This window comes from Mytilus californianus, unplaced genomic scaffold (genome assembly GCF_021869535.1).
Source record: "Mytilus californianus isolate M0D057914Y unplaced genomic scaffold, xbMytCali1.0.p SCAF_7, whole genome shotgun sequence".
Taxonomy (NCBI): Eukaryota; Metazoa; Mollusca; class Bivalvia; order Mytilida; family Mytilidae; genus Mytilus; species Mytilus californianus.
In genome coordinates this window covers 67,633,369-67,659,025 of record NW_026262723.1, presented here as the reverse complement: position 1 = coordinate 67,659,025, position 25,657 = coordinate 67,633,369, and the positions used below count along the sequence as shown (strand labels likewise).

The following is a 25,657-nucleotide window of genomic DNA, read 5'->3' as shown; positions in this document are numbered from 1 at the left end:
TTTTCTTTAAAATTTTCCATTTTAAATTGGTTATTTCTGATTTGTATATAAAAGCAAATAATAATGATATGGTTTGAATAGATAAATTAAAAATTTGTAAGTTCTTAGACCACTTTCATTCTGTGTGAGAAACCTATGCTGTGTCAAATATTTAATTACAATCCAAATTCAGTGCTGTATCAAGCTTGAATGTTGTGTCCATACTTGCCCCAACTGTTCAGGGTTCGACCTCTGCGGTCGTATCAAGCTGCGCCCCAGCCATTTTATTGGTTATTATCTTGAATATTATTATAGATAGAGATAAACTGTAAACAGCAATAATGTTCAGCAAAGTAAGATCTACAAATAAGTTGTCATGACCAAAATTGTCAGTCGACCCCTTTTGGAGTTATTGCCCTTAATAGTCAATTTTTAACAATATTTTGTAAATTTTTGTAATCTTTTACAAAAATCTTTTTATCTGAAACTACTGAGACAAATTTAACCATACTTGGCCATAATCATTATTAGGGTATCTAGTTTAAAAAATTTGTCCGATGACCCCACCTTCCAACCATCATGGCTGACTTGGTTAAAAATAGAACATAGGGGAAAGATGCAGTTTTTGGTTTATATTTCTGAAACTAAAGCATTTAGAGCAAATCAGACAGGTGGCAAAACTGTTCATCAGATTTAGATTTATCTGCCCTGAAATTTTCAGATGAATCCGACAACCTGTTGTTGGGTTGCTGCCCCTGAGTTAGTAATTTTACAAAAAATTTGCAGTTTTTTGTTATTATCTTAGATATCATTATAATATCTAATATCTAATACTATTAATTATGATTTTAACCTTATTTTACATGATTTCCAAAGCATCAGTAAATACAGGTGAGCGACACAGGCTCTTGAGAGCCTCTAGTTAGTCGTGTCATCAATTATCATAATTGGACAAGGATTATTTATAGTGTACTGGTTACCTAAAGTAATTAAATCTTTCAGTGAATACTAAAAATAGATTCAGGTATCATAATGCAAATAAATTGTTAGGTATAAAGCATAGATGAATTTAAGATTTGAACGTTAATATATAGTTTAAAACTTTGACAGAAGGTATCAATGCAACAGTAGGCCATGTGATGTCTAAAAAAAAAGACCAGGAATGTCATGACTTGGGTAACATTAAACTGTATTTAGCAGTCTTGGGTATTATCTGTTGAATGCAATATACAGAATTCAACCTATTTTATTTGGTAATACTTCTCTCTATGACTTTCGGCGATAAAATGGTAAGCATATATAAGTAAAAGAGTAGCAACGCAAGCTCAATTATCACAACACTTACTACAACATATGGGTAAAAAGATAACAGAAATTACCAAGAATATTGGACAGTGCAAAAGACGACACCAACCACCAACAATAGATGTATAAACAAAGACAAAGAGCACATGGTCCAGATAGCCTGACTTTGTCAGATATGAAAAGGTGTAGGGTTAAATCAGTTTTACATGTACACACACCTCCCCTTTTCCTATCTAGATTATTTGTCATAGATTAAAACACACAATAAAAGATAAAAAAACCTACCATGATACAAATAAGATGTACATGTTTTATTTGCTGAAATTAGTAGGTGGGTACTCTTACTTTATAATTTTATTATTCCAAACTAGTGTAGCAAAAATATTAATAATGTATTATACACATTAACTTTAATAATTGGTCAATGGACACGGTTATCTTTCTTTGATTTGTGTTGGCCCTAATATAGTCCCTAGTGTGGACTGCGTATAACTTGCAAATTTTTTTTTTCATACATCTTCCAAATTTATTTCTTTATATTTTAAACATATTTTTAGTTAAAGCTGGTAGACTTTTCTATAATTTTGATATAATTTGTACCAAAAGTAATGCACTACACTTTAAAAAATCTCATTGAGATAGAGCAGGTGTGATTATCTAAATTTGCGTTTGTCGTTTGAAAGAAATGCATTACAGAACAACTGTGTTCATGGGCCAAGTAAGTAATATATATGTGTATGATACAGTTGTATTTTAACATTTACTATTTTGTATTACAGTGATATGAATGGGAAAGAAGTAATATCAAGATTCAGTACTGACCTGACCACTAAAGGTGTTGTGTATACTGATGCAAATGGCAGGGAAATTTTACAGAGAAAGTAAGTCAAAAATAATTGACTATGAAAATATATCTTCTCTTTGAATTTATGAATTTTGTATTTATGATTATTTTTGAAATAGATACATATAGAGATTATCATTTGGCTTTTTCAATATCACATTCGTATTAACCTCAGACACCAATATAATACCAAGAGTTCTGCTCAAGGGATTATATTGATTTAGGGCTGATACAGTGTGATATTGAAAAAGCCATATTATATACACTTTGTTTTATTATATTCATGTGGCATAACGTAAAAAACTTTGCAATTGTGACTGATATCCATGACTTGACATTATACAAATTATGGGTTTGATAAAGCCTTTGCAATCGTGACTGATTCGATATCATCACGAATGGCTGATACAGCACAATTGCCATTGATTGCATTAAACATACAATTTACTTGTATTTACCACTAAGTATAAAATTAATTTATAAATATATCGATTTCAGGTAGAAATTGTGGTAAAAATGTTTAGATTTTGTTTTAAAAGTTACAAAAATCAAAATCCAGTCAATGGTAGTTTATCTACTGTTTCACTAGGCTGTTAACACTCAGATTGTGTGTCAGAACCTTGTTCTTAGAATGTGCATTCTCAACTCCAATCTTAATTGACTGTGGTACGTGGGTGGTTCTCTCTGGGCACTTCAGCTTCTTCCACCAATAAAATCTGACCCCTGTGTACTTCATTAAACATTTAAATTCATGGTTTACCTATATACCAGATATCCACAAAAACTTGCATCCCACGAATAATAATGAATCCACTGTATTTGAATTTTTCAAGGACACTACAATATGTCAAATTACAAGAATGGCAAAAATAGCACACTTCATACTACGTAATTGATTTACGGTCAATGATTTGTGTTTTACAGGAGAAATCATAGAGACACATGGAATTTTACCAATACAGAACCAGTCTCTGGCAATTATTATCCTGTTAACAGTAGAATTTATCTTAGAGTAAGTACAGGCCAGCACTAAGTGAAAACCTTTCTTTAAAGTAGCCAGATCTTTAATAGACCTACATTTGCCCATTAGTGAATGATAGGAATTACTAAAGGAGTTTAAGAGGAAAGATATTTTTCAATAGACAAACTTTTATTTGTAATTAAGATCATATTGATCTGTATATCTTGAATATTTCCTATTTGTTTATACGTAACAACACTTGGAGCATTTACAAAAAATTGTACTAAAACAATAGCTGATCTTATTTTTACTATAAGCAGAAACTGCACTTAACATGCAATCAGTAGTTTCTTTAGAAAAAAAGAAACCCTTAAACATCAAATTAACATACAAATTTAAATTGAAAGATATCGTTAATTATTGAACATGATATTGTTAAAGATACCACAGAATTTAACATCTAACCAAAATACAAAAAAGGCTTGTTTACATTATGTAATGGTTATTGTACCTTCTAGGATGAGTCTAAGAAGATACAGGTTACAGTACTGACAGACAGAAGTCAAGGAGGTGGTAGTATAACAGATGGTAACCTAGAACTCATGGTAATTGTTTGTTTCAGTAGCTTTATCTTTGTCAGAATTTTTATTTATTACTCAGAGATTACAGTTAAATAACAAAAAAAGAAAACTGTAAATTAAGAAATTATTGTGGAGTCTTTTTTAATGTGAATTATGCAACTTGATGAGTATCGTAATAATAATATATCTGTATGCAGTTTTCCCCAAAATGGCAATAATTAATCACGCATTTTTGTCCTTTCTTCAATAATAGATGCACACAATAATTTCTGCATTTACAGTATTGATAATTATTGTATTAGATAGAGGTACAGTTGTACATATAGTTTTCAAAACAGAAACTAAAGAAAAAAAGCTGAAAAGCCAAACAACCATACATTCAAAAGGAGAATATGAAATTAAAAGCTACATTTTTATCAAACATTAAAAATAGAAGACTTGATATAAAAGATGCAACTTCAAAATAGTTACATATAAAAATAAAAAGGTGTGGTATGATTGCCCATGAGACAAATTTCCACCAGAGACCAAATGACATAGAGACTAGCAACTATAAGTCACTGTACAGCCTTCAAAGGTCCTGACATGACAAATGTAAAAACAATTTAAACTAGAAAACTAACAATAAACGAAAAACATATATGATATACAGCAACATTCAAAATTGTTCCATGTTTGTATTGTAATGTCTGATGTAATTTTATAGAAAGAGGTCTTGATTCAAGTTTTCACAAACAACAGTTACTATACATGCTGAGGAGTTTTAATTTTAATCAAGCGGAGTAGATCTAAATATAAGAAACATTCAGGTTATTTCAGGAATACATTTAAAAAAAATAGATGATGATGATTATGGATGGCTACTTAACTTCCATTGGCAAATTAATAAGCATATGCAGGACGAGAACATGTTAATGTAATATAAATAAAAACTGTTGTTGAATGATTATTTAGGTGTATCTGATTTCTCATTTTCAAGTATATATACGACTGTTGTGGGATGATACTTAGGTGTATCTGATTTCTTATTGTCAGGTACATAGACGTCTGTTGTGGGATGATTATTTAGGTGTATCTGATTTCTTATTGTTAGGTACAGACGTCTTTTGTGGAATGATTATTTAGGTGTATCTGATTTCTCATTGTCAGGTACATAGATGTCTTTTGTGGGATGATTATTTAGGTGTATCTGATTTCTTTTTGTCAGGTACATAGACGACTGTTGTTGAATCATTATTTAGGTGTATCTGATTTCTCATTGTCAGGTACATAGACGACTGTTGTGGAATGATTATTTAGGTGTATCTGATTTCTTATTGTCAGGTACATAGACGTCTGTTGTGGGATGATTATTTAGGTGTATCTGATTTCTCATTGTCAGGTACATAGATGAATGTTGTGGGATGATTATTTAGGTGTATCTGATTTCTCATTGTCAGGTACATAGACGACTGTTGTGGGATGATTATTAAGGTGTATCTGATTTCTCATTGTCAGGTACATAGACGACTGTTGTAGGATGATTATTTAGGTGTATCTGATTTCTCATTGTCAGGTACATAGACGACTGTTGTGGGATGATTATTTAGGTGTATCTGATTTCTCATTGTCAGGTACATAGACGTCTGTTGTGGGATGATTATTTAGGTGTATCTGATTTCTCATTGTCAGGTACATAGACGTCTGTTGTGGGATGATTATTTAGGTGTATCTGATTTCTCATTGTCAGGTTCATAGATGTCTGTTGTGGGATGATTATTAAGGTGTATCTGATTTCTCATTGTCAGGTACATAGACCACTGTTGTGGGATGATTATTTAGGTGTATCTGATTTTTCATTATCAGGTAAATAGATGTCTGTTGTGGAATGATTATTGAGGTGTATCTGATTTCTCATTTTCAGGTATATATACGACTGTTGTTGGATGATTATTTAGGTGTATCTGATTTCTTATTGTCAGGTACATAGACGACTGTTGTTGAATGATTATTTAGGTGTATCTGATTTCTCATTATCAGGTACATAGATGTCTGTTGTGGGATGATTATTGAGGTGTATCTGATTTCTCATTTTCAGGTATATATACGACTGTTGTGGGATGATTATTTAGGTGTATCTGATTTCTTATTGTCAGGTACATAGATGTCTGTTGTGGGATGATTATTTAGGTGTATCTGATTTCTTATTGTTAGGTACACAGACGTCTTTTGTGGAATGATTATTTAGGTGTATCAGATTTCTCATTGTCAGGTACATAGATGTCTTTTGTGGGATGATTATTTAGGTGTATCTGATTTCTTATTGTCAGGTACATAGACAACTGTTGTTGAATGATTATTTAGGTGTATCTGATTTCTCATTGTCAGGTACATAGACGACTGTTGTGGAATGATTATGTAGGTGTATCTGATTTCTTATTGTCAGGTACACAGACGTCTGTTGTCAGATGATTATTTAGGTGTATCTGATTTCTCATTGTTAGGTACATAGACGACTGTTGTGGGATGATTATTTAGGTGTATTTGACTTCTCATTGTCAGGTACATAGACAACTGTTGTTGAATGATTATTTAGGTATATCTGATTTCTCATTGTCAGGTACATAGACGACTGTTGTGAAATGATTATTTAGGTGTATCTGACTGTTGTGGGATGATTATTTAGGTGTATCTGATTTCTCATTATCAGGTACATAGATGTCTGTTGTGGGATGATTATTGAGGTGTATCTGATTTCTCATTTTCAGGTTTATATACGACTGTTGTGGGATGATTATTTAGGTGTATCTGATTTCTTATTGTCAGGTACATAGATGTCTGTTGTGGGATGATTATTTAGGTGTATCTGATTTCTTATTGTTAGGTACATAGACGTCTTTTGTGGAATGATTATTTAGGTGTATCAGATTTCTCATTGTCAGGTACATAGATGTCTTTTGTGGGATGATTATTTAGGTGTATCTGATTTCTTATTGTTAGGTACATAAACGACTGTTGTTGAATGATTATTTAGGTGTATCTGATTTCTCATTGTCAGGTACATAGACGACTGTTGTGGAATGATTATTTAGGTGTATCTGATTTCTTATTGTCAGGTACACAGACGTCTGTTGTGGGATGATTATTTAGGTGTATCTGATTTCTCATTGTAAGGTACAAAGACGACTGTTGTGGGATGATTATTTAGGTGTATCTGATTTCTCATTGTCAGGTACATAGACTTGTAGGATGATTATTTAGGTGTATCTGATTACTCATTGTTAGGTACATAGACGACTGTTGTGGAATGATTATTTAGGTGTATCTGATTTCTTATTGTCAGGTACATAGATGTCTGTTGAGGGATGATTATTTAGGTGTATCTGATTTCTCATTGCTAGGTTCATAGACGACTGTTGTGGGATGATTATTTAGGTGTATCTGATTTCTCATTGTCAGGTACATAGAGGACTGTTGTGGGATGATTATTTAGATGTATCTGATTTCTCATTGTCAGGTACATAGACGTCTTTTGTGGGATGATTATTTAGGTGTATCTGATTTCTCATTGTCAGGTTCATAGACGTCAGCAGCCAGTTGTACGAACATGTCATTAGTCTAATGAGTCATTAAGTCTTCATTAGCCTAATACATCATAAAGTCTTAATGAAGACTTAATGACCCATTAGGCTTATGTCACGTTCGTAAAACCGGCTGCTGTTGTGGGATGATTATTTACGTGTATCTGATTTCTTATTGTCAGGTACATAGACGTCTGTTGTGGGATGATTATTTAGGTGTATCTGATTTCTCATTGTCAGGTACATAGAGGACTGTTGTGGGATGATACTTAGGTGTATCTGATTTCTTATTGTCAGGTACATAGACGTCTGTTGTGGGATGATTATTTAGGTGTATCTGATTTCTTATTGTTAGGTACAGACGTCTTTTGTGGAATGATTATTTAGGTGTATCTGATTTCTCATTGTCAGGTACATAGATGTCTTTTGTGGGATGATTATTTAGGTGTATCTGATTTCTTTTTGTCAGGTACATAGACGACTGTTGTTGAATCATTATTTAGGTGTATCTGATTTCTCATTGTCAGGTACATAGACGACTGTTGTGGAATGATTATTTAGGTGTATCTGATTTCTTATTGTCAGGTACATAGACGTCTGTTGTGGGATGATTATTTAGGTGTATCTGATTTCTCATTGTCAGGTACATAGATGACTGTTGTGGGATAATTATTTAGGTGTATCTGATTTCTCATTGTCAGGTACATAGACGACTGTTGTGGGATGATTATTAAGGTGTATCTGATTTCTCATTGTCAGGTACATAGACGACTGTTGTGGGATGATTATTTCAGTGTATCTGATTTCTCATTATCAGTTACATTTAGGGATGATTATTTAGGTGTATCTGATTTCTCATTGTCGGGTACATAGACGTCTGTTGTGGGATGATTATTTAGGTGTAGCTGATTTCTCATTGTCAGGTACATAGACGACTGTTGTGGGATGATTATTTAGGTGTATCTGATTTCTCATTGTCAGGTACATAGAGGACTGTTGTGGGATGATTATTTAGGTGTATCTGATTTCTGATTGTCAGGTACATAGACGTCTGTTGTGGGATGATTATTTAGGTGTATCTGATTTCTCATTGTCAGGTACATAGAGGACTGTTGTGGGATGATTATTTAGGTGTATCTGATTCCTCATTGTCAGGTACATAGATGACTGTTGTGGGATGATTATCTAGGTGTATCTGATTTCTCATTGTAAGTACATAGAGGACTGTTGTGGGATGATTATTTAGGTGTATCTGATTTCTCATTGTCAGGTACATAGAGGACTGTTGTGGGATGATTATTTAGGTGTATCTGATTTCTCATTGTCAGTTACATTTAGGGATGATTATTTAGGTGTATCTGATTTCTCATTGTCCGGTACATAGAGGACTGTTGTGGAATGATTATTTAGGTGTATCTGATTTCTCATTGTCAGGTACATAGAGGTCTGTTGTGGGTTGATTATTTAGGTGTATCTGATTTCTCATTGTCAGGTACATAGACGACTGTTGTGGGATGATTATTTAGGTGTATCTGATTTCTCATTGTCAGGTACATAGACGACTGTTGTGGGATGATTATTTAGGTGTAGCTGAGGCTTTAAATGAGACAGGAGTGGATGGCAAAGGATTGATAGCTAGAGGTAACATAGAAAGTTTATCAACAATTTCAGGTGCTGACAACTTGTTTTTGTAATTGGCAGATTTCAAGAAATAATTGGTTTCTGACATTACAAAAGTAACAGGGAGCTTTTGGTTTTCTAATTTTAAAGAATTTTAAAAGTACTTTATGTAAATCAATTGTTAATATTGTCAACTTCCCAGTTTCCTTTATAAAATTGCCATAGATTAAGTGTAATGCAAATCTAAAAATGGGTAAAAAGGGCTATTATCCTTGCAAGGTCTGTTTGAGTTTAATGTGACATTATATATTGAGTTTGATGTGACATTATATACATTTCTTAGAATGGTTCATAATTGACTTGTGAGCTGTGTAAATTTGTTTAGGGTGATGTAGAAAATCTTTAATATTAAACTCAAAACTGGGTATGATAAGAAAACTTTGTTTCATTTTTAGAAATAAAAAGAACTACTACCATTTCAGAATGATAAAGTCCTCTTAACTTTATTAATGTACTTTAAAACTGCCTTATGAATATAAAAATTTCATATTTTAATATTTTCATGACAGAATTATGCATAATGATTTCATAATATTTTCCCAAGTTTTTCTCAGTTTCTACATTACTCAAGCCTTTCAAAATGATGTTACTTTTATTGATAAATTAACAGGTTTATATAATCTGAACACTTAAGTAATAAAATGAAGATAAAGTAGTCAGATTATCTAAAATGACCATCTTCATTAGCTACTCTGATTGGATTGCAGTCAGTTTTAAAGATACCTTCCATGTAGTGTAATTGTACAACATCTCTATATTTTCTTTTTCTGTGTAGGATTTGTGTAAGAATGATTGTTTAATGCAAAATATACTTAATTGGGCTATATTACAGATTTTGATGAAATTTTTTATGCATTTTAACATTTATAATTCCAGAAATGCAACCGATTAAAAAATTGTGAAAAGGTCTATAAATGTATAGAATGTAGGTGAAAAGCAGCGAAAAATATATTTTTTTATTTTGAATTATGTTTTCTAAAATATTTGTCTACAGAATTCTTGTTAAAATTTTATGTTATTGCTGTTAAAATTTGTGTTTTAATGATAAGAAAAAATTCGGGGGTCACCCAGTTACATATACTAATAATGTAAAAGTAATAGTCTTGGTATGAGGTGATATTTGTAAATCCTAGGCTCATTGGCATTATCTTTTCTCTATATTACAGGAAAACACTTCATATATGTAGATAAGATAGAGAATTCAGCCAAATTCCATAGAGACATGGCCCTGAAACTGTATATGGCTCCAAGTTTGTCATTTACCACATCAACAATGAAACAATCTGATTGGAGTAAAACCTACCATACATCCGTAAGTCAGAACAGTAGTGAGATATTGTCAAATTTTTCAAGGTTTAAATTTATATATGAAAATCAGAACTTATTAAGTATAAATGCTAGTCATACTAAGAATTTAACAATTTGATAAAAAATATTAGTCATGCTAAGAATTGGGCAGTGTAAAAAAGAGTTAGGCTAAGAATTTGACACAGTGACTATAAAAAAAGGTTAACTTTAAGTCTTACTATTTTTATACGGGTCATATATTGGTATGACGTTGGCGTCGTCGTCCTTGTCGTCGTCCTTGTTGTCGTCCAAAGACACATTGGTTTTTCGCACAAGAACTTTAGTTAAAGTGAATGGATCTCAATGAAATTTGACCATAAGGTTCAATACCACAAAAGGAAGGTTGGGATTGATTTTGGGGGTTATGGTACCAACAGTTAAGAAATTAGGGGCCAAAAAGGGGCCAAAAATAAGCATTTTTCTAGTTTCCAGACAATAACTTGTGGAACGGTGTATGGATCTCTCTGAAATTATACCTTAAGTTTCCATACCACAAAGGGATGGTTAGGATTTGCTTTGGGGGGTTATGGCTCAAACTGTTTAGGAATTAGGGGCAAAAAAGGGGGAAAAACAAGGGTGTCCTGGTTAATGGACAAATACTTTAGTACAAAACATAATTTAAAGCAGTGTAAGGGAGGTAATTCAAATACATCATTTGAATTACCTCCCTTACACTGCTTTTAAATTATGTATAAAGTAATTGTTAATGAACAATTAAGACAATTTAAAATCAGTGTAAGGGAGGTAATCCAAATATAACGTTTTGATTACCTCCCTTACACTGCGTTTAAATTATGTTTAAAGAAATGCATATTTATAAAGGGAGACCAGTAAAAATATCTGCAAATGTTGCATCTTTTTTTTGTACAAAGTAATCCATATGAAAGATTTGACACCATATTTTAAATTCTATTATAAAATAGATTAAGTTAGCACTATGGTAAATTTAAATGGGTAATTATGGTTGCAAACTCCATTGGAAATTTGAATTGAGATTATGACCATATCTTGAGGGAAAGAATTTTTTTTCTGGTTAAAAAGGAGGGGGGGGGGGGGGGTAAAAAGAAATTGTGGGGAGTCAATTTTTTCTCATTTTAGATTTCAGAAATTAAAAAGAAAAATTCTTCAAATATTATTTTTTTTGCAAGGGAGGTGGGGTCAATTCACAACAGCAAAGTGTATTGCACAAAAGCAAAAAATTGAATATGAATTTAAATCATATAACCAATTCTAAGTTCTTTGACTACAGTTATTCTGTGTCAGAAACCTTTTATGTGTCAAATATTTAATTACATTCCAAATTCAGACCTGTATCAAGCGCGAATATTGCGTCCATTTTTGCCCCAACTGTTCAGGGTTGGACCTCTGCGGTTGTATCCAGCTGTGCTCGGCGAAGCAATTTATTAAAGAATATAGCAATCCAAAATTAGATTTTAAATGATTTGCTATTATTCACTCAAGTTATTCATTATGAGTGCATATTGGTCTTTAGTTAAGTCTATTTCTTTCTATAGGACCTGATTACTCGTGTTAATTTTCACCATAATTTTATAATACCAAATGAATTATCTCCCCTTAATATGTTATCAGAAATTGTAATAAACGTGAATTTTGTATTTATATGTAATCTGAATTTAATACATTTTTCTGCAAGCTTTTCCATGGTGTTTTTACCATGAAAAGATTTGTAGAATAATAAATGACTTGGAAGCTGTCCAAAAATTATATCAAATTTGTGTTCCCAAGTGGAATCTATATTACTGTAATTTACCAACATATGTGTAACTCTTTTGTTTATATATATATATATTTATACATAACCACTCTAAATATCAGCACAACAATTTTAAATCTGCAAATTTCAGGAATTTATACATATATTTATGTTATAATCAGTCATTGTATTGTATGGTATTGATTGTACTGTAGATTGTATTTTAGTTTAAATCCATACAGCTACAGAATTGAAAATGAAATATGATTTGATATTTTTTTTAACTTGTCAAACAATTAAATACAGAAATGTTAGTGTTGAAAACTTTGCAATTACATTAATGATTATTTTATTATTACCTCTATTTCAATTAATTTGTTTATAAATGTAATATATATTTAACATCACAAAATTTCTATTTCAAATCGACTTTTAGATCAAGGTTTAAATTTCAAATGACAAAGTGTTATTCACACGACAGGACTTAGTTTTGCAATTCCAAAGTATTCAGATACAAATTGTCATTTCCATTGAAAAGTTTGATTTTTATAAAATGAATTATCTTTTGAATTAGTGAAAATGATCTGTAATTGCAAATATTGCTCTATCAGTTAGGTATATATTTGAACATCTCAATATTTTGGTAAATTCAGGTTAAAATGTTATATTACTAAGTAATAGAATAAAGAGTTCAATTGATGTAAGAATATAGTTATTTTTCTCACATGAAGCTTGTACTATTTTATTTTAGTGGAGTGGATTGAAAACTGCTTTACCAGAAAATATCCATATGTTGACCTTTGTACAGTGGGCAGGGCCATCTTTTACTCCAAGAACTTCACAGCCATACCTTGTCAGATTTGAACATATTTATGAGAAAGATGAAGATGCAACACTATCTCAACCTGTTAAGATAGCTTTACAGGTACAGATGTTAGATTTTATCACATGTTGTCTATTCTCTAGTTTAAAAACATGTTATCTATTCTCCAATTTGAAAACATGTACCATAATCTATTCTCCAGTTTGAATACATGTACCATAATCAATTCTCCAGTTTGAAAACATGTAATCTATTCTTCAGTTTGAATACATGTGATCTATTCTTCAGTTTAAATGCATGTGATCTATTCTTCAGTTTAAATGCATGTGATCTATTCTTCAGTTTGAATACATGTAATATATTTTTTAGTTAAATGCATGTAATCTATTTTCCAGTTTGAATACATATCACCTATAATGGTTTACTTTTATAAATTTGGACTTGGATGGAGAGTTGTCTCATTGGCACTCATACCACATCTTCTTATATCTATGTCATCTATTCTCCAGTTTAAATGCATGTGATTTATTTTCCAGTTTGTATACTTGTCATCTATTCCTCAGTTTGAATACATGTCATCTATTCTTCAGTTTAAATGCATGTGATCTAGTCTTCAGTTTGAATACATGTAATATATTTTTCAGTTTAATGCATGTAATCTATTCTCCAGTTTGAATACATGTAATCAATACTCCAGTTTGTATACATGTCATCTATTCTTCAGTTTGAAAACATGTCATCTATTCTCCAGTTTGAAAACTTGTCATCTATTCTCCAGTTTGTATACATGTCATCTATTCTTCAGTTTGAATACATGTCATCTGTTCTCCAGTTTGAATACATGTCATCTATTCTCCAGTTTGAATACATGTCACATATTCTTCAGTCTGTATACATGTCATCTATTCTTCAGTTTGAATACATGTCATCTATTCTTCAGTTTAAATGCATGTGATCTAGTCTTCAGTTTGAATACATGTAATATATTTTTCAGTTTAATGCATGTAATCTATTCTCCAGTTTGAATACATGTAATCAATACTCCAGTGTGTATACATGTCATCTATTCTTCAGTTTGAAAACATGTCATCTATTCTCCAGTTTGAAAACATGTCATCTATTCTCCAGTTTGTATACATGTCATCTATTCTTCAGTTTGAATACATGTCATCTGTTCTCCAGTTTGAATACATGTCATCTATTCTCCAGTTTGAATACATGTCACCTATTCTTCAGTCTGTATACATGTCATCTATTCTTCAGTTTGAATACATGTCACCTATTCTTCAGTCTGTATACATGTCATCTATTCCTCAGTTTGAATATATGTCATCTATTCCTCAGTTTGAATACATGTCATCGATTCCTCAGTTTGAACACATGTAATCTGTTCTTCAGTTTGAATACATGTCATCTATTCTCCAGTTTGAATACATGTCACCTATTCTTCAGTCTGTATACATGTCATCTATTCGCCAGTTTGAATACATGTCACCTATTCTTCAGTCTGTATACATGTCATCTTTTCCTCAGTTTGAATATATGTCATCTTTTCCTCAGTTTGAATACATGTCATCGATTCCTCAGTTTGAACACACGTAATCTGTTCTTCAGTTTGAAAACATGTTATCTATTCTTTAGTTTGAATGCATAGAGTCTATTCTTCAGTTTGAATACATGTAATCTATTCTTCAGTTTGAATACATGTCATCTGTTCTCCAGTTTGAATACACATCATCTATTCTGCAGTTTGAATACATGTCATCGATTCTGCAGTTTGAATACATGTCATCTATTCTTCAGTCTGTATACATGTCATCTATTCCTCAGTGTGAATACATGTCATCTATTCCTCAGTTTGAATACATGTAATCGATTCCTCAGGTTGAATACATGTAATCTGTTCTTCAGTTTGAAAACATGTCATCTATTCTTTAGTTAAAATGCATAGTCTATTCTTAAGTTTGAAAACATGTAATTTATTCTCCAGTTTGAATATATGTAATCTACTGTTGATTCATTAATATTCGTTGGATACTAATTTTCGTGGATTTCATGGGTACTGGGGAACCACGATTTTTAAATGTTCAACGAATGACATATTTTCGAAAGGAATGTACGCACACTTTGCCAAAGCCATGAAATTAAATATCCACGAACATGCAACTTTTCCTCAATCCACGAAAATTGGTACCCACGAAAATAAATGAATCCACAGTATTCTCCAGTTTGAATATACGTAATCAAATATTAGGAACTTCCCCCGAAGTCATGATAACCACAACAAGTGTTATTATTGAAAACATGTATTAGTGGATTGAGTTAAAATAATACACATAAATTTGTGCATTTGAATTTTAAAAATGTGTAAAGTTCAAGGAAATAAATTATAAATTTATACATTATAGATGCTTTGAAATAATAATTGAAAATAAGTAACAATGTTCTAAAAGGGTCTTGATATAGGTAAGCATTTTACTAGTACTGTTGTATGTATAAGCATTTTACTAGTACTGTTGTATGTATAAGCCTTTTACTAGTACTGTTGTATGTATAAGCATTTTACTAGTACTGTTGTATGTATAAGCATTTTACTAGTACTGTTGTATGTATAAGCATTTCCTAGTTTTTGGTGAGGTTTGTGTTGCTCAATCTTTAGTTTTCTGTGTAGTGTTTTGTTATTTTATTTTCTCTAATTCTTACCTGATTTATTCTTTTCCTGACCCGTTGATTATTTAAATTATACGAACCACAAAAATTTCAGTCGTATATTGTTATCATGTCGTCGGCGGCGGTGTCGTCGTCAGCCGCATCTGAAGACATTTGGTTGCCGGACGGTAACTTTAGTTTAAGTGTATGGATCTCTTTGAAATTAAACCAAAAGGTTCAATACCACAAAAGGAAGATTGGGATTGTTTTTGGGGGTGATGGTCCCAACCGTTTAGGAATAAGGGTGTCAAGTATTTTGCCGCTATTCTTTCACGGACTGTAACTAACGTCAACACGTTTATTACGTTATTGTAGTCATACAAGCAAGTAGAGTCATTAAAAGCAATTAGAACTGTTCACACGTATTCTATTTACACAAGCTAAGTACTAACCAACTAAACCCAAACAAAGGGGCCAAAACAAGCATTTTTCTAGTTTCAGGACAATAACTTGTGTATAAGTATTTTGATTGCTCTGAAATTGTACCACAAGGTTCAATACCACAAGAAGAAGGTTGGGATTCATTTTGGGGGTAATTGCCCAAACCGTTTAGGAATTAGGGGCCAATAAGGGTCTAAAACAAGCATTTTCTAGTTTTCAGCCAGGGGGGGGGGGGGGGGGGGGGGGGGTAAAAAAAAAATTGGAGGGGGGGGCAATTTTTTTCCTCAAAAGAAAAATCTCTTCAAATTTAATTTTTTTTGGAGAGGGGGTAAAAAAAAAATTTTTTTGGGGGGGTTCAATTTTTTTTCCCTCAAGATTTAAGAAATTGTCAATTTTCCAAAGAAAATTTTTAATTGGGGGTCACAATTTATTTTGCTAATTCTTTGTATATACTGTAAATTCAGAAATTATTGCGATGTTTTTATTATTGCGAAAAATGCGACACGGTTATAACCGCAATAATTTAAACTCGCATTTTGAAATTTGTTATATGAATTAAACAGGATTTTTCTCAATATCGCAAAAATTAAAATCGCATTTTAGTCTAAAATGACAAAATCACAATAATAAATGCACGCAATAATTTCTGAATATACAGTAGTCTGAAAACAGATTTACTAAGTATTGCGCAACAGCACAGTGTATTGCACGACAGCAAGAAATCTTCAATTGAATATAAATTCAAATCATACATTTGGATTCCGGACAATAACTTTAGTTTAAGTGTATGGATCTCTATGAAATTTAACCAAAAGGTTCAATAACACAAAAGGAAGGTTGGGATTGTTTTTGGATGTGATGGTCCCAACTGATTAGGAATTGGGGGGCAAAAATGGTCCAAAACAAGCATTTTTCTAGTTTCAGGACAATAACTTGTGTATAAGTATTTTGATTGTTCTTTAAATTGTACCACCAGGTTCAATACCACAAGTAGAAGGTTGGGATTCATTTTGGGGGTAATTGACCAAACTGTTCAAGAATTACGTGCCAAAATAAGTGTATGGATGTCTTTTAATTTGTACCACATTTTACAAAAAGAAAATTTCTTCAAAATTAATTTTTTTGGAAGGGAGGGGGTAAAAAAAAATTTTTTTGGGGGGGGGCAATTTTTTTTCCTCAAGATTTAAGAAATTGTCAATTTTCCATGGAAAAAAAATGGGGGTCACTATTTATTTTGCTAATTCTTTGTATATAGTCTGAAAACAGATTTACTAGCGTTCTAAAACCTACGGTGAGTGATTTTTTAAATCAAGGTCCAGCAGCTTATATTTCAACACTTTCAACAACAAGCAATATTAATCACAACACAAATCAGACACAGGATGCTATTCAAAGCACTTTTGTAAATCACAGAGCAAACGCAACTTATAACCCTTCTCCGAATTTCTATCATAGACTACCAAAGTTAGACTTGCCTTCATTTTCGGGAGATATTTTACACTGGCAGACATTTTGGGATTCTTTTGAATCAACAGTACACCAGAACCCTGCTCTAACAAACATACAAAAGTTTAGTTATTTAAATTCACAACTCCATTACGAAGCAGCACAGTGTATTACATTTATTTATACATAAATATGGAACTCACCTATACATAGAGTTAAGAAGGATATCCTAATTAAAGATTATTTGGAGGGAGGTTTGAAAATGCTTGATTTGAATATGTTCATTACAGCCCTTAAATCAACATGGATTAGAAGGATTTTGCAGAGAGATAGTAAATGGCAAAATATTTTCATGTCAAATATAGATAAAAGAAAGTTGTTTAGTTGTGGTGTTGATTATATTAGACAACTTTATATGACAGTTAACAACCATTTTTGGAAAGATGTACTAAGATCCTGGGAAATGATTATTCAAAAAGAAAGGAACTTGACTTATGATTCATTTTTATCAAATCCACTATGGCTAAATAATATTATTAAGATTGGTCATAAATCAGTAATTTATCAAGAATGGTTCAAAAGTGGTATTAGATTTGTAAATGATGTAGTTGACCAAGATGGATCATATATTTCATTTGACCAATTTAAGCAAAACTATAACATTAACACAGATTTACTTAAATTGAACAGTGTTATTTCGACAGTGAAAGAGGCATCAAAATCTTTCACTAAAGGATCTTACAAATTATTTTGTCCTTTTATACCATCATGTCTGCAAGTATTTTTAAAACATTGTAAAGGATCAAAAGATATGTATTCTGTACTGACAAGAAATAATGTTACTCCTACTGGACAGCTTAAGTGGGTTAAAATTTTAGGTGAACAGAATCTGAACTGGAAAAAGATTTTCAGACTGCCTTTTGCTGTTACAAAAAATAGTAAATTACAGTGGTTGCAATATAGGATAAACCATTGCATTATTGCAACAAATCAGTATTTAGTTAAAATAAAATTGACCGATGATCCTTTATGTACATTTTGTAAATCAGAGAAAGAGTCTTAATAATAGAACACCTATTTTGGAATTTCAATACTGTACAAAATTTTTTACAGGATATTGATAACTGGTTCCTTTCTGGTGGAATAAGTCTCCCAATGAATAAATTAAACTTTCTTTTTGGAGACTTATCCAAGATATTCCCCAACAACCCATACAACATGATTTTTCTTTATATAAAACAATATGTGTATAATTCTAGATGCTTTAAAAAGAATCTCTCATTGCAAGCAGCTATAATAAAGCTGAAAGATATGTATAAATTAGAGAGTATGATAGCTGTAAAAAATAAAAAGATAACTGAATTTGACAATGTATGGAATGTTTTTGAAATTTTTTTATTGAATACCAGCTAATGTCTATTTTTGTTACTATAACTTATGACTATTTAATTATAATCTATTTTAAAGAAAATATTATTGTCATGTTATGTACTTGATCTGTGTTGATGGCTGTTAGGAAAGAAATATGTCTAGTTAATTTTGCAAATATTTTTCAACATAAATATTTGATATTTAAAATATAGATAGGGATGTAACACTGGATAATCCTTTTGTTTTTTATTTTTTTATTATTTTTTTTTTCCTTCTTCTTTACTCTTAACTCCAATCTGTTAATTATCATTAGTTATTTATTTATTTATTTATTTATTTATTTATTAATTTTTATATATATTTTTTTTTTTTTATCTTTTCAATAGAAAATGTAAAATATTTCCAATTAAGATGTATTTATAATAATGACATTGTATATATCTTATATGTATTATATTGTATGTATGTCATGTATATGTTGTAATTGTTGGAAATAAAAAAATCAAAAGTAAAAAAAAAAAGCAGCACAGTGTATTACAGGGTTAGCCCTAACCAACGCAAACTATGATCAAGCAATTAATTTACTGAAGGAGCGTTACGGTCAACAACAGAAAATTATCAACGCACACATGCAAAATCTTCTTGATTTACCAAGTCCTTCATTTACCCTGAGTAGTATTAAGTCATTTTATGACAGATTGGAAGCGAATATCAGGGGACTTGAATCCCTAGGTCAGACGCAAGATACATATGGATCCCTTCTTGTACCCATAATTTTCGGGAAACTACCAGCAGAAATGAGGAAAAACTTAACACGGGAGCACAGAAAAAATAGCTGGGATATAATATCGCTGCGTGAAGCTTTAGCAAAGGAGATGTATGTACAAGAGGCTGGTAATGTTAATACATGTATGTCCAATAATATTGCATCAACTGTGTCTTTTCACATGGGAGCCGTTCCTAAGACAAGCACAAATAAACAACAATTTAGGGGAAATCAGATCAAGACCATGTATACACGCTTGATAACTAAACCATGTGTATATTGCAAACAGTCGCATTCGTCAGTAGATTGTACAAACATTGTAGACCACGAAAAACGCTTTACCATTGTTAAACAGAAAAACCTTTGTTTCAATTGTCTCGGAAATCATAAAGTTTCAGAATGCCGTTCTAAATTTAAATGCCGTAAATGTAATAACAAACATCACACAAGACTATGTAATAAAGACAAGACAAAATTACACGATGAGCAGACAACCGCATCTGTAAATACAGTTGATATTGAAGAGGGAAATAGTAACAAATCTATATTTTACACTTCGTCAACATTGCCCATGCATTTGCCACTGGACGTTAAGCAACCAACAATCAATCAAACAATCATTGCCCATGCAATCTAGAACTGATGTACTACTGAAAACAGCAATTTCACCAGTTTGGACAGGAAACCAGACTGTATCCGCAAATATACTGCTAGACGAAGGCTCACAGAAATCTTTCATTTCAGAAAATTTAGCTACAAAATTACAAATTACAACAAAGGGAACCACCACAGTCAGTCTAGCTGCATTTGGAGACGCAAACAGGAACGTAAGTAACCTTGATAAAGCGGTTATTGAGTTGGAAACCCAACAAGGAGAAAGAATACCAATGGAAGTGCTTATTGTACCCACAATAGCTGCCCCTCTACAGAACCGAATGAATTACGAAGCATCTAAACTTTCGTATTTAAAAGGTTTAAGATTAGCACACCCCGTATGTGAAGACGATAAATTTGAGATTTCTTTGTTAATAGGCGCAGACTATTATTGGGACATTGTTGAAAACAATATAATCCGCGGAAATGGTCCAACAGCTGTGAAATCAAAAATTGGGTATTTATTATCGGGACCGATGATCAACACAACAGGTAATACAGTTGCAGCTTCAATGATGAATATTTTGGTACAGCATAAGAAGGAGGAGATTGATTTAGAGCGTTTTTGGAAACTGGAATCCATGGGAGTTACAGCAGACGATGAGTCAACACAGACAGACATAGATTTTTATGAAACATATCAGAAATCTAGTATTATGTACAAAGATAATTGATATATTGCCAAATTACCGTGGAAAGACAATTTTCAGGACTTACAAACTAACTACAATATAATAAAACGTCGTACTGAAAATTTAATTAACAAGCTCAGTAAGGACCAAGACATGCTAAAAATATACGGAAGTATAATTGAAGATCAAGAAAAGCGTGGATTTGTTGAGAAGGTTAATGAGGAAACCAACAGAAGTACAAAAATTCATTACATTCCACATCATGCTGTTAAAACAGATTCAACAACAACACCAATACGCATAGTTTACGATTGTAGCTGTAGAGAATCACCAGACAAAGCCAGATTGTCTCATGTCAGTTCCACCACTTATGAACGATTTGACAGGAATTATCACAAGATTCAGACTACACAAGTTCGCAGTAACAACAGATATCGAGAAGGCGTTTTTACAGATTCAATTAGACGAAGAAGACCGAGATGCAACAAGATTTCTTTGGTTGAGCGATTCGAGCGACCCTACTAGTCCACTAATCACCTATCGTTTCCGAGTAGTTCTTTTTAGAACAACTTGTTCTCCATTCATGTTGAATGCGACAATCATGAAACATCTGAAAAATAATTTGTCAGATACTACTAGAGCATTGAAGAGAGACCTGTATGTGGACAACGTTTTGTCGAGCTTTCATAGCGAGGAGAATTTACTATCATTTTATAAAGAATCACGTCAACTTTTATCCAAAAGAGGATTTCATCTTAGGTCTTGGACATCAAACAATAGGAAACTGCGCAATATGGCAGAGTCGGAGGACTGCATGGACAAGGACAAAACTATTAAAATTTTGGGACTTCGATGGAACACTGAAACTGATACGATATCGTTTCAAAACAGCATTAAAATTGATAAGGAGAAATCTGTTACCAAGAGAGAAATTCTTCAAGAGTCGTCAAGGATATTTGACCCGTTAGGAGTATTAAGTCCAATCACCGTCCGAGCTAAGATTTTGATGCAGACTATATGGGAGAGGAAATTTGACTGGGATGAGCTCTTACCAGATGATATAAAGAGTATATGGTACGCTTTATTGGAGGACTTACAACAAGCAGTCACACTTGAAATACCAAGATTTTATTTCACCAATGAATCATCTGCAAATATCAACACCAAGGCAAGGAAACTACATGTATTTACCGATGCTAGTCAAAGTGCATACGGAGCATGCGCCTACATTGTGGGTGGAGATCAATCAACGCTGGTTATGGCCAAAAACAGAGTGGTCCCTTTAAAGCAAGTAACATTGCCAAGACTTGAATTAATGGGAGCATTAACAGGAGCGAGGCTCGCTAATCATTTACTGGAAAATTTAGGAGACATGGAAGTAACATTTTGGTCCGATAGCCATATTGTTTTATCATGGATTGCGTCGATGAAACCACTGAAGAAATTTATTGCTAACTGAGTGACTGAAATCAAAGAACTTGTTAAAAATCAGCGATGGAAATATTGCCCAACAGACATGAACCCTGCAGATTTACAAACTAGAGTTTTCTTGCGATTTGTTTCAATCAACACTTGACACCAAAGAACGTAAATCGAAGAAGGACGCCAGGGAAAAGATTCACCAATTGATGTCTTAATTTTATACTTATATAGACTTTAATTTTTCAAATGATTTTTATTTTCTACATACATTGACTTTAAGTTAAACTGTGAATATTTGCTTTATCTATGTATTAATTAAGAATTTTTATCATTTTCACTTCTCTGCGCCCCCAGTAAAGTCAAGTATTTTGCTGCTATTCTTTCACGGACTGTAACTAACGTTACTTTTGTAACATCAACACGTTTATTACGTTATTGTAGTCATACAAGCAAGTAGAGTCATTAAAAGCAATAAGAACTGTTCACACATATTCTATTTACACAAGCGAAGTACTAACCAACTAAACCCAAACAAAGGGGCCAAAATAAGCATTTTTCTAGTTTCAGGACAATAACTTGTGTATAAGTATTTTGATTGTTCTTTAAATTGTACCACCTGGTTCAATACCACAAGTAGAAGGTTGGGATTCATTTTGGGGGTAATTTACCAAACCGTTCAAGAATTACGTGCCAAAATAAGTGTATGGATGTCTTTTAATTTGTACCACATTTTACAAAAAAGAAAATTTCTTCAAAATTAATTTTTTTGGAAGGGAGAGGGTAAAAAAAAAATTTTTTTTGGGGGGGGGGGGCAATTTTTTTTCCTCAAGATTTAAGAAATTGTCAATTTTCCATGGAAAAAAATTGGGGGTCACTATTTATTTTGCTAATTCTTTGTATATAGTCTGAAAACAGATTTACTAAGTATTGCGCAACAGCACAGTCTATTGCACAACAGCAAGAAATCTTAAATTGAATACTGTATAGCGGGTTATTTTCGCGGGGTGTAAATTTTCACTTATTTTCGCGGTTAGAACGAAATCCCCTAAATAAATTCCGCCAATTTATAAGTGTACATGCAATGGTATTATATAAAAGTTTTGAATCCGCCAAAATAATAACTGCCAAAATATTTTGTATACCTTATTCAATGAAAATGCGAAAATAACCCGCTATACTGTATAAATTCAAATCATACAACCAATTTCAAGTTCTTTGACTACATTTATTCTGTGTGTCAGAAACCTATAATGTGTCAAATATTTAATTACAATCCAAATTCAGACCTGTATCAAGCTTGAATATTGTGTCAATTTTTGCCCCAACTGTTTTAGGGTTGGACCTCTGCTGTCGTATCCAGCTGCGCTCGGCGAAGCTGTTTATTTAATCAGCGTCTGGTGAGTTTGATCTCAGTTCTTCACTGGTCAAAATTTGATAATTACGTCAAATTTTCTTGCTTCCCTTTGAATTTCCTATTGTGACATTATTTAAAAAGGCGACCATGTCTGAAGATGTCACACAGAAAGAACACATCTTTTTGCAGATCATTCGAAAAGAAGGAGTGAATTTGTCTGCATATCGTTTAAAAATTGTTAAAGAAACAGATTCATTTTAAAAAAAATGATTTTTTCATTTCCTGAATTGAAGATTTTGTTTTTCTCTTGGTATAAAGGATTCTGAACACTGTTACCAATAAACAAACTACCTCAAATTTTGATGAAATCTATGATAAATTATTGTTAAATTAGTATCACTCTTCTTGAATGTGGGGGCCTCGGTGGCCAAGTGGTCTAAGTAATCGAACTACTGTATCACAAGCCTGTCAACTCTGAGGTCATGAGTTCAAATCCCGCACGGGCCAGGTGCACTCGACTCCATTCTTAATTGACTAAGATTGTCAGTTTTCCTACTGAAGGTTGGTAGTTCTCTCCCCGGGCACTCCGGATGCCTCCACCAATAAAATTGACGCCACGAAATAGCACAATAGTGTTGAAAGTGGCGTTCAACACCAATCAATCAATCAATCAATCATTCTTGAATGTGCATGAAATATTTGCCTTTGGATGTGAAGAAACCAACAATCAATCAATTGATTAACTATGTAATAGAAAAAATAAATTAATGGTGTACTATATTTATTTTAATTGAGTGGATTGAAAATTTTGAATGGCCTTTATTAGATTTTTTCATAGTTGAAGTAAATATTTTCATTTCCTTTTTTTTAATAGGAAACATAACTAGGTTATTGGAGGATTAAGTGCTCACAAACCATGCTTAACCTCAGCACATATGTAATTCAGTGGTTGTCATTGGTTGACAGTGGTTGTCATTGGTTGTCATTGATTTCAGTGGTTGTCAGTGGTTGTCATTGGTTGTCATTGATTTCAGTGGTTGTCATTGGTTGTCATTGGTTGTCATTGGTGGCCATTGGTTGTCATTGGTTGTCATTGATTTCAGTGGTTGTCAGTGGTTGTCATTGGTTGTCATTGATTTCAGTGGTTGTCATTGGTTGTCATTGGTGGCCATTGGTTGTCATTGGTTGTCAGTGGTTGTCATTGGTTGTCATTGGTTGCCATTAGTTGTCATTGGTTGCTGTCAGCCATGATTGATTTTCACTCATTATTATAGTAGAAATCAGATCTTTGGTTTTCTTTTTTTAATTATTTTATATTTTGTCATCCTAGGACCTTTTATTGTTCACCAGCAGGTTGTACGAACGTGGCATTAGCCTAATGGGTCATTAAGTCCTCATTAAGCCTTTATGATGCATTAGGCTAATGGAGACTTAATGACTCATTAGACTAATGACACGTTCGTACAACCGGCTGCACATCTATGTCCGTTGGTATAAATGGTGTAAATATGTAGCCATCACCGGGTACAGTTTCCACTTACCAAATGATGTAAACAACTGGCAAATTAGGTTTCGATTTTCATTATGAAGTTTGATCACTGACGTCATGATGAAAGCAAGATAGGAAGAATACATATTTGAGGTGATTAGCACTTACAGAGGATTAGGATTTGTTGGATTTGAATCCGTAGGATTATACAACAGATCTAGAGCTTAATTATATAGCCTCTCCTCTAATGAGAATGTTTAACACTGTACTATCTTTTGTTTCAGAATTTATTTGTACCATTTGATGTACAGTCCGTAGAAGAGTTAACATTGGGTGCTAATTTACAGTTATCTCAGTTACACAGACTGAAGTGGAAAACTAATCAACATTTTCCTGGTAGGTATCTCAGTTACACAGTGGGAAAATGTTTCCTATTTATTTTATTAAAACATAAGTTCTGTAGAAAATTTTAGAAATATTTCACTGGTACCTTGAATACAAAGAAAAACTATTAAAAACAGATATATGAATTGCATAATGACATTTTGCAAATGTTAGCTAAAAAGTACATTGAAAGTACTTGAGGCCAATCATTAGTAAGAAAAACATTGATTTATGTAGGTTTATTTTGTCTGACTA

General features: G+C 32.4%; 1 protein-coding gene across 6 annotated transcripts in view; it reads left to right on the top strand.

The window, feature by feature from the left end:
* Positions 1-25,657, top strand: part of LOC127708621 (lysosomal alpha-mannosidase-like) — a 73,545-nt gene that overhangs the window by 45,458 nt on the left and 2,430 nt on the right. The window contains exons 19-25 of one of the 6 annotated variants that reach the window (XM_052213641.1): positions 2,064-2,165; positions 3,053-3,140; positions 3,608-3,694; positions 8,781-8,871; positions 10,077-10,222; positions 12,723-12,896; positions 25,303-25,414. In XM_052213641.1, the coding sequence (XP_052069601.1) occupies positions 2,064-2,165; positions 3,053-3,140; positions 3,608-3,694; positions 8,781-8,871; positions 10,077-10,222; positions 12,723-12,896; positions 25,303-25,414 (800 nt within the window). The other 5 variants (XM_052213644.1, XM_052213646.1, XM_052213645.1 and 2 more) reach the window with 5 other exon arrangements.